The sequence below is a fragment of the Sinocyclocheilus anshuiensis genome, unplaced genomic scaffold (genome assembly GCF_001515605.1).
Source record: "Sinocyclocheilus anshuiensis isolate Anshui unplaced genomic scaffold, SAMN03320099.WGS_v1.1 scaffold429, whole genome shotgun sequence".
Taxonomy (NCBI): Eukaryota; Metazoa; Chordata; class Actinopteri; order Cypriniformes; family Cyprinidae; genus Sinocyclocheilus; species Sinocyclocheilus anshuiensis.
The window spans coordinates 552790-562209 of record NW_015539859.1 but is presented as its reverse complement, the minus strand read 5'-3'; the positions used below and the strand labels follow the sequence as shown (position 1 = coordinate 562209).

General features: G+C 37.8%; 1 protein-coding gene across 1 annotated transcript in view; it reads left to right on the top strand.

Moving 5' to 3' along the window:
• Positions 1-9420, top strand: part of nup210 (nucleoporin 210) — a 46063-nt gene that overhangs the window by 5998 nt on the left and 30645 nt on the right. Inside the window, exons 3-12 of the mRNA XM_016481263.1 lie at positions 3115-3246; positions 4924-5020; positions 6007-6157; positions 6285-6417; positions 6797-6955; positions 7124-7192; positions 7315-7421; positions 8025-8165; positions 8283-8420; positions 8549-8704. Of these exons, the coding sequence (XP_016336749.1) occupies positions 3115-3246; positions 4924-5020; positions 6007-6157; positions 6285-6417; positions 6797-6955; positions 7124-7192; positions 7315-7421; positions 8025-8165; positions 8283-8420; positions 8549-8704 (1283 nt within the window). The remainder of the gene's footprint in view (positions 1-3114; positions 3247-4923; positions 5021-6006; positions 6158-6284; positions 6418-6796; positions 6956-7123; positions 7193-7314; positions 7422-8024; positions 8166-8282; positions 8421-8548; positions 8705-9420) is intronic.

The following is a 9420-nucleotide window of genomic DNA, read 5'->3' as shown; positions in this document are numbered from 1 at the left end:
CAAAGACAAGTGTGTCTTGCCTACAGTCAAGCATGGTGGTGGGAGTGTCATGGTCTGGGGCTGCATGAGTGCTGCCGGCACTGGGGAGCTACAGTTCATTGAGGGAACCATGAATGCCAACATGTACTGTGACATACTGAAGCAGAGCATGATCCCCTCCCTTCGGAGACTGGGCCGCAGGGCAGTATTCCAACATAACGACCCCAGACACACCTCCAAGACGACCACTGCCTTGGTAAAGGTGATGGATTGGCCAAGCATGTCTCCAGACCTAAACCGTATTGAGCATCTGTGGGGCATCCTCAAACGGCAGGTGAAGGAGCGCAAGGTCTCTAACATCCACCAGCTCCGTGATGTCGTCATGGAGGAGTGGAAGAGGATTCCAGTGGCAACCTGTGAAGCTCTGGTGAACGCCATGCCCAAGAGCGTTAAGGCAGTGCTGGAAAATAATGGTGGCCACACAAAATATTGACACTTTGGGCCCAATTTGGACATTTTCACTTAGGGGTGTACTCACTTTTGTGGCCAGTGGTTTAGACATTAATGGCTGTGTGTTGAGTTATTTTGAGGGGACATTAAATTTACACTGTTATACAAGCTGTACACTCACTACTTTACATTGTAGCAAAGTGTCATTTCTTCAGTGTTGTCACATGAAAAGATATAATACAATATTTACAAAAATGTGAGGGGTGTACTCACTTCTGTGAGATACTGTATAGGCAACTCTTATATCAGTTATTTGCATTATTACCTATACTTAAAGAAACTTTTGTTTACCCAAAACTTTAATTGTCATTATCTATTCACTCTTATATTGTTCCACATCTATATGACTTTCTTTCTTCTGGAACACAAAAAGAGAAGTTCTGTAGAATCTACTGGCTGGCCTTCTTCACAGTGAGCTGAGACTGGAGCTTTTGAGCTTCAGGAATGGTGTGCAAAAGCAACATAAATGTATAAAAATAGTCCAAATGTCCTGTGCTATATTAAAAGCCATCTAAAATCAGATGATAACTTTGTGACTTATATATTTTTATTCATTGATAATTGTGCACTGCTACATTAGAACTGGATCAGTCTCATTTAATGCTCATTCAGGCCGGGTTTGTGAGCTGGATCCACCTCAACTCAAAACAACAACTCCTCTCATTTACTCGAACGTTTGTGGATAATAACATGGATTTCTCTCTGTTCCTCACAAAAAGCTGTCGTATGACTTTGGAGGACTTGGAATATAGTTGTACAGGCTACTTTAATGAAACTCTAATGGTGCTCTTTTGTCACTTGAGCTTGACGCCTCCAGCCTTCGTTCACTTTCATTGTATTGCGATTAGTGGTCGACCGATATGGGTTTTTTGACAGCCGATGCCGATATCTTGGAAAGCAGGGTAATAATTAGGATAAAGCAGGATATAATTTTATTTATTTTAATTTATATTTAAGAAATTTGAAATCATTTGAAAATGGATTAAAAATAATTGTGAAAAATAAACATACTTATACTTTAGAAGACAAAGCATTTTTCACAAATAAATAAATATTTAATAAAGTCTAATTAAAAAGGAAGTAAACACAGTAACCAACAGGGCACTCAGTATTCTGGGAAGTTTGTGTGAATCATTTTTAATTTTTTCAAATAATGCCAAGGTAACACTCATTTTACATACAGCACACAGTGAAAATGACATTAATATGGCAGTAGGCAACTGCATAAAGCGCAGCATAATTTGAAATCACTAGTTTAAAGTTTGTCGATCGCTCGTCTCCAGTAAAGCTGAACTCTCCTCCTGTCAGCATTCAATTCACACGGACCGACCGTCACACAGAGAACACGCGATCATGCAGGATACACATGCACACTTCACAAGATCTCAACTAGATTCGACTAAGTCTGCAAAGTTTGTGAAATTAAATGTTCATTAGTCATTCAAAGATTTGTTTAAATGATATAAATGCGTGTTTGCTGAATGCTGACGGCAAACGAGAAAGTATAATGTTTGCCTTTCTATTACTAATAATATTAAAGCAATCGTTATAATACTTTTTGTATACATTTTAATTCCTCTGTTTAACAGTTCTATCTGATTATTAGACAGACTTCTATCCGTATTAGACAGAACTGAACGACGACAGCGAACAAGAGGGAGAATGTGAGCGGTGTGCGCTCAGGCGTCAAAATAAAAGTCCCGCCTCGAACACATCGGCCAATCAGAAAAACTTATCGGCCGATGCCGATATTTGAAAATGCCACTAATTGCGAAGACTGATGTAAAGAAATCCCCTTTTGTGTTTTACAGTAGAGCGCAAATGTTTTTTTCTGTAAGTGTAGTAAACGGTGAAATCTGCAGCGAGGTGGATAATAGGGCTGTCAAAAAAAAATTTTGAATATTCGTCGAATTTAAAATAAAAATCTACATTCGAATGCAAAAACGTTGCATTCGAATTTTAGGCGTGCGTCAGGCAGCTTTATCAGTGGTGCACACTTACATCGTCGTCGCATTTTAACGCTTTTGTTAGTCTATCCAGTTGAAGCCACTAGATGCGGCGCTGCTGCGTTAATTACAAATATTGCGGAAAAAGAGAAAAGATGCTGTTTACGTCAAAAGCGAAACCAAGCCGTTCACACAGAACACATATTTATCACATTTTCTAGAGGGACCTCTATCACCGTTGCACTCACGTCTCGCACAAGAGCCGCATGTTTAGAAAGCCATGTAAAATAAATGTAAGTTCAACTTTTAAAAAACATGTCTCAAGACTTTATGGCGGTTTTCCCATCCCACTGCATTTTTTCCCCCTAACTGAAATTATGCCTTTTAAATTTGAATATAAATAGAATATTGATAATATTTAAGTAAAAAATTCGAATTTAGTTTTTCAGCCATTTTGACAGCCCTAGTGGATAATATGTTTTTAATCTAAGGCATGTTTTAGGTGAACAGTTTCAGGTTACTCTGATTGAAAATGAACCGATATCAATGAATAGTGCCTTAATGTTTCCACTAAGAGTGTCGTTTATGTGCCTGACTGTTGTGTGTTTTCGTTGTTTGGCTGTGTTAGTAGTAGTTGAGGTCAAACTGCTGCTGATTGTGCTGCTGGTGTGTGTGTCAGTGACCGGACAGGTGCTGCGCTGCGACGCTATCGTGGATGTGATCAGCGAGATCCAGATCGAGTCCACCACGCGAGAGCTTCATCTGGAGGATTCGCCGCTGGAGCTGAAGATCCATGCGCTGGATTCAGAGGGTGAGTAAGATTATGGGGACTTAACATCTTTAAGGAAATCATTTTGTTGTGTTATGCTATATCGGTTTCATTTTCAAATGAAATGGAGAACGTGAAAAGGATATCAGAAAGTGAACACTTGTGTTCAGATCACCTGTGTGCTGTAGTCATGCTCAGTAGTTGATGTACTTCTGTCTGTCTGGGAAAAAAAAGCATTATTAAAAGAATAACATATCTTTGACCCTGGACCACAAAACCAGTCATAAGGGTCAATTTTTCGAAATTGAGTTTTTATACATCAAGCTTTCCATTGATGTATGGTTTGTTAGGATAGGACAATATTTGGTCGAGATACAACTATTTGAAAATCTGGAATCTGAGGGTGCAAAAAAATCTAAATATTGAGAAAATCATCTTTAAAGTTGTCCAAATGAAGCTCTTAGCAATGCATATTACTAATCAAAAATTAAGTTTTGATATATTTACGGTAGGAAATTTACAAAATATCTTCATGGAACATGATCTTTACTTAATATCCTAATGATTTTTGGCATAAAAGAAAAATGGATAATTTTGACCCATACAATGTATTGTTGGCTATTGTTACAAATATACCCCAGCGACTTAAGACTGCTTTTGTGCTCCAGGGTCACATATTTGACACCAGTTTTACATTGTTTGGAATTATATTTTGTTTGTATACTCTGTCATGGACAATACATTACCTAAAGTATCAGATAATTTTCTTTTTTAAGTTAAATTGTGCTTTGTTGGTATAATGTCTGCTAGAATGTAAAAAAATGTTCAGTGTTAAATATTTTTTAAATTGTTGTTTTTTAATTGATAATTTATTTGGTAAAAATCACATTTTGCGTATTTAATTTATGCAATGGTGAAATTTTTTTTGGCAAAATACATGGGGAAAAAAACTAAAAAAAAAAAAACGTGTTCGATATTCGGCCCAGTGTTTCATTTTGTTAGTTTCGGCTTCAGCCAAGAATTTTAGTTTCGGTGCATCCCTATCTTAAGCAGTGTAGAAGAAAAAAAGAATAATCATATTTTTTAAAACCACTGCCTTGATCAACACAAAACAGGTGTCATTTGAAAGTTGAGAGCTGAGAGAGTCTGAACTTTACAGTGCATGTGGCCACTTTGATTAACTCCTAAGTAGTGCTGAGTTATTTGCTGATAAATAGAAAACGTTTTCATAATTTATGAAATGTTTTTTTGTGCCTTTTACTCTAATATGTCAAAAACATCATACAGCTCAGATAGTCATGTGTCATGTGTCATTTGATAGGTCTCACAGAGTGGAATAAAACAAGCATAATTGTTTGGGGCTTTGACAATTTTAAAACTGTCAAGGGCTAAGAAAAAGGCTACCTTGGTTCTAAATGCTGTAACTTTTGATTATTTCATGATATCACCACAAAATTTAAATCACATACAGCACACTTGTTGGGGAACATCACCAAAAAATTTTTTTCTCCTAACTTATTTCTTTTCAGAGTTATTTAACGTCAGTTATTTAACGTCAAATAAGACAGATATGTAAAATGTCCCTTGAACACACTACATTTTCTGAAACTTTTATTTCTCAGCATGATAATGTCCACATGTAAAGACATTTTTTTCCTAAAAATACAGTTTTCTTGTTCATGTGCTGTCTGGGTCACGTATTGCTCCTTCTGTCTTCAGGAAACACCTTCAGTACTCTGGCCAGTCTGCTGTTTGAGTGGACTGTAGTGAAGGACGCTGAGATGGCAGGCTTCCCCGACTCCTACAACACCCTGCGGTAAGAGCACACCTGTCCTGAGACCTAGTGATGCCCTCTTTCACTCTGATGATCCGGTTTTGATGATCCATTGACGAGTTACCTCGTCTTTTAGAAGAAAACGCTTCCCCGCCAAAGACGAGTTTTTACGGCTTTCCGTGTTTTCACTGTTATACACTCGGGGCGCTATTACACATCTGAACGAGTACAAAACCTCCCGAACAAAAACACACCTGAACAGGACAGAGAAACGAGCGATCTCTTATGTAAACAGATGCATATAAAAAATAATGCGATCATCTGCAATAGACAGCATATCAATGGAAACTGCATAATGTTACAGAGTAAAATGTTGATTCAGGAAGTGGTATATGTCTATGCAAGCTTTGGAGGTGTTGATAGAAGCGATTTACTGGATTTATGCTTTGATAATCGTACTGAATATTATCCAGATGTAGTTTTTGATAAAAATCTGATTTTCTGATTTTGCTCAAAATAATGCATTTTTTATGAAACCTACCTATATTCAAGTGTTGATTAAAAAAAGAATGCTTTAAGCTAGAATAAAACAGATTTTTATGTTTAAAAGTAAGAGGCTCTGATTTTTATTTTGGTGTATTGCATATTCAAATATTCATACAGCAAAATATTCTCGAGTCTTTAAAGGTATAGTTCACCCAAAAATACAAATTCAGCAATTAAATCATAGTCCAAAGTTGTAAGACTTTTTGTAGAACGCAAAAGAAGATATTTTGAAGAATGTTTCAAATGATTTTATCCACACAATGGAAGCCAGTGGAGTCCAAAACAACATTTTTCAAAATATTGTCTTTTTTATTAATGGAAGAAGGGAAGTCATGCAGGTTTGAATGACATGAGGGTGAGTAAATGAGGGATTCTTATTTAAAAAAAAAAAAAAATAAATAGTTTTATATGGCATCTGCTATGCCTATGCTCTGTTGTAAGAAGCGTGAATGCTGGTGTAATGTTGAGCTGTCTGTCTGCAGGGTGCTGAGGTTTGCAGAGTCGGCATACACTCCTCCTGCATATATTTCTGAGATGGAGCGAGTGGGACATCAGGGAGATATCATCCTAGTTTCAGGAATCAAAACCGGCCATGCCAAGCTCAAAGCCAAAATACAAGAAGCAATCTACAAGGTTCATGCCAATTTTGCAATTGCTTTTACATTTCATCTGAATAGATGTTTGGCCATATTTTGCAAATGTTATGGCATAACTATGAATATGTTCTGCTGAATGTCTTTTTTGGTTGACTGTTTTTCAGGATGTTGGTGCTGCTGAAGTCAGATTGCTGATTCTGGAAAACATCCTTCTGAGTCCTGCATATGATGTTTATCTGCTTGCCGGCACCTCCATCAAATACAAAGTCCAGAAAATTCGGCAAGGAAAGATTACAGGTGAGCTTGCATCAATTCAGCAATAACTCGTTTTCTTTATTGGTTATTACAGTGTGTTTTATATAATCAGACGAAATTAACAAACTAAACAGGCTGTAATCCGCTGCCCAAAATGCTTTTCAAAATAAAATTAATAAAAGCATCTAAAATTATTTGACTTAAATCTGCAGTACTGAACTCTGGCCTCTCTATTGCTCTATTGCCATTTAAACACTGTAGGAATGTGGATTGCTCTAGATTATCAAAACAATTGCTAATCATTTCTGTTTATTGGGAATGAAGCGAATGGACACAAAAGGTCTGCATGTGTTGGCCATGTTGGGTTTCATTCCAGTGGACGTGCTTTGTGTGTTTCTGAGCGTGTCCTCCTCTCTTTCAGAGCTGTCCATGCCCTGCGATCAGTATGAGCTTCTCCTTCAGAACAGGGTGGTGGCCCCTCACGGAAACCCAGATGCCCCTGTGGCAAACCTGGACCGGAGCAGCTCGACCGTGTTTGCCCTTCAGCAGGGACACACCAACATCGTGCTGGACCACAAGAGTATCCTTCACACCAGCGTCGAACTTACTGACAGTTCCCAGCTCTGAGATTCCACTCAACAACACCAGTCCTCATGAAGAGAGGGATGTTTCTGTAGCATGGGATGTTTATTTGCATCAGTCGCTTTGATAACTTTATTCTGAGGTTTCCTTCATTCTGAATGTCAAGGTCTCGGGATGCAGGGTGCTTCCCGACTTCCCAACAGCACCATCTATGTCGTGGAGCCTGGATACTTGGGTTTGTCTCTTCACTAGCTTTGCATGAAGAAAAATTTCTCATTAAATGGAAATTAATAACACTCTGAGTGTAATTGATTGAAATAGTGTAACGAAAGGCTTTTTTATCGTCTCGTCTTCTAGCATTCAAGATTCATCCTGAGGATCGCTGGGTCCTTGAGACGGGGAGGAAATATGAGATCTTCATTGAAGTGTTTGATAAGTCAGGTCACAAGATTTACCTGTCTGATGTAAGTCAAGTTTGGATGTTTAAAATGATTATTTTCAGTGCCATGGAATTAAATGAATCCTCTTCTCGTATCATGCAGAGGTATCTGAAAAGGTAGCCACAAGTTTCTAAATTAAAGGGTTAGTTCAACTAAACTCACCCTCATGATGAAGATGTTGAATGAAGATATTTTTACATTTCTCTCATCTTTTTTGTCCATCCATTGGAAGTACAGTGCACAGTTTTATCATAGGTAGAAAATAAAATGGGTAAAATATTTCAATACAAGCATTTCATTCAAATGTGAAATATGTCAAACATACTATAACCTTTTAGTGGGAAAAAAGCAGTTTAAAATCAGCCTAGTTTTCTGGGAAAATGTCTGACATCCCAGACATAAGGCATCTGCCATCAGTCTCTCACAGACATGAAGCTCGTCAGGGTGGTTGGGAAGTACACTCTAAACAATAAGTAATCTATTACATTTATTTAAAAAAATGCCCACAGTGGTTTGGTTTCCTCAATGGCTACAACTTTTTTTTTTCTCTGTTTTTTTTTTAATGTAAATTGAATTCACATCTTGTGGTAGTGTTTTTATTTGTATTAAAAACTCCTGTTTTCACAGAATATCCGTATAGAAACCATGTTCCCTACAGAGTACTTTGAGGTTCTGCACTCGTCTGTTAACGGATCTTACCACCATGTGAAAGCTTTGAAGCGTGGTCAGACCATCATTGATGGCACGCTGGAAGCGGTTGTTGATCAAGTAGGGGTTTGTCCACCGTTTAAGCATTTTAAATAATAATTCCTGGGATCTTCCAAGTGTTCAGTGTTGTTGGGTTGATGCTGTTGTGGTTTATTGTAACCTCATCTGTGTCTTCAGACAGGAAGTGTCCAAGCGCTCTCTGTTCCTGTGCGTAATGAGCAGGACGTGGAGATCTACGACCCCATCGTCCTCACTCCCGCCATCCTCACTTTCCCATGGCAGCCTAAAGAGGGAGCGTACCAGTACACCATCAAGGTGTCTGACACTGTTATTTTCTTTCATCAAACATTAACGTCTAAACGCATGAGAGGAAATAACCTTTGAATCTAGTCTTCTGTGTGTGGTTGAATCTGTGCATTAATGTGATGTTGCCTCTGTTTCAGGTGACTGGAGGAAGTGGCAACTTCAGCTGGTCGTCCACTAACTCCGCAGTCGCCACGGTTACAGTGAAAGGCGTGATGACCACAGTCAGAGATGTTGGAGTCAGTGTGATTTACGCCCATGACATGAGAAACCCACTGCACTACGGAGACATGAAGGTGATGCCAGCAATCATGCTTGTACAAATGTGACCCTGGACCACAAAACTAGTCATAAGGGTCAATTTTTCAAAATTGAGTTTTTATACATCAAGCTTTCCATTGATGTATGGTTTGTTAGGATCGGACAATATTTGGCCGAGATACAACTATTTGAAAATCTGGAATCTGTTTGGTTCCAGAGGGTGCAAAAAAATCTAAATATTGAGAAAATCATCTTTAAAGTTCTCCAAATTAAGTTCTTAGCAATGCATATTACTAATCAAAAATTAAGTTTTGATATATTTACAGTAGGACATTTACAAAATATCTTCATGGAACATGATCTTTACTTAATATCTTAATGATTTTTGGCATAAAAGAAAAATGGATCATTTGACCCATACAATGTATTGTTGGCTATTGCTACAAATATACCCCAGCGACTTAAGACTGCTTTTGTGCTCCAGGGTCACAGATGAGGATTTGTAAAATCACTGTTATTAGGGCTGGGACAATAAATCGAGGCATCGCGAATCGAGAAATGATTCTGCATCGATTCTGAGATTTTCCAAAGGCATTGCGATTAGGGCTGTAGCTATCGATTATTTTAGTAATCGAGTATTCTACAGATTATTCCATCGATTAATCGAGTAATCGGATAAGAAGTCATTTTTCTTTATTAAAGAGCAATACTAAATATACAGGAGATAATAAGATAGATCTCTTAAAATAAA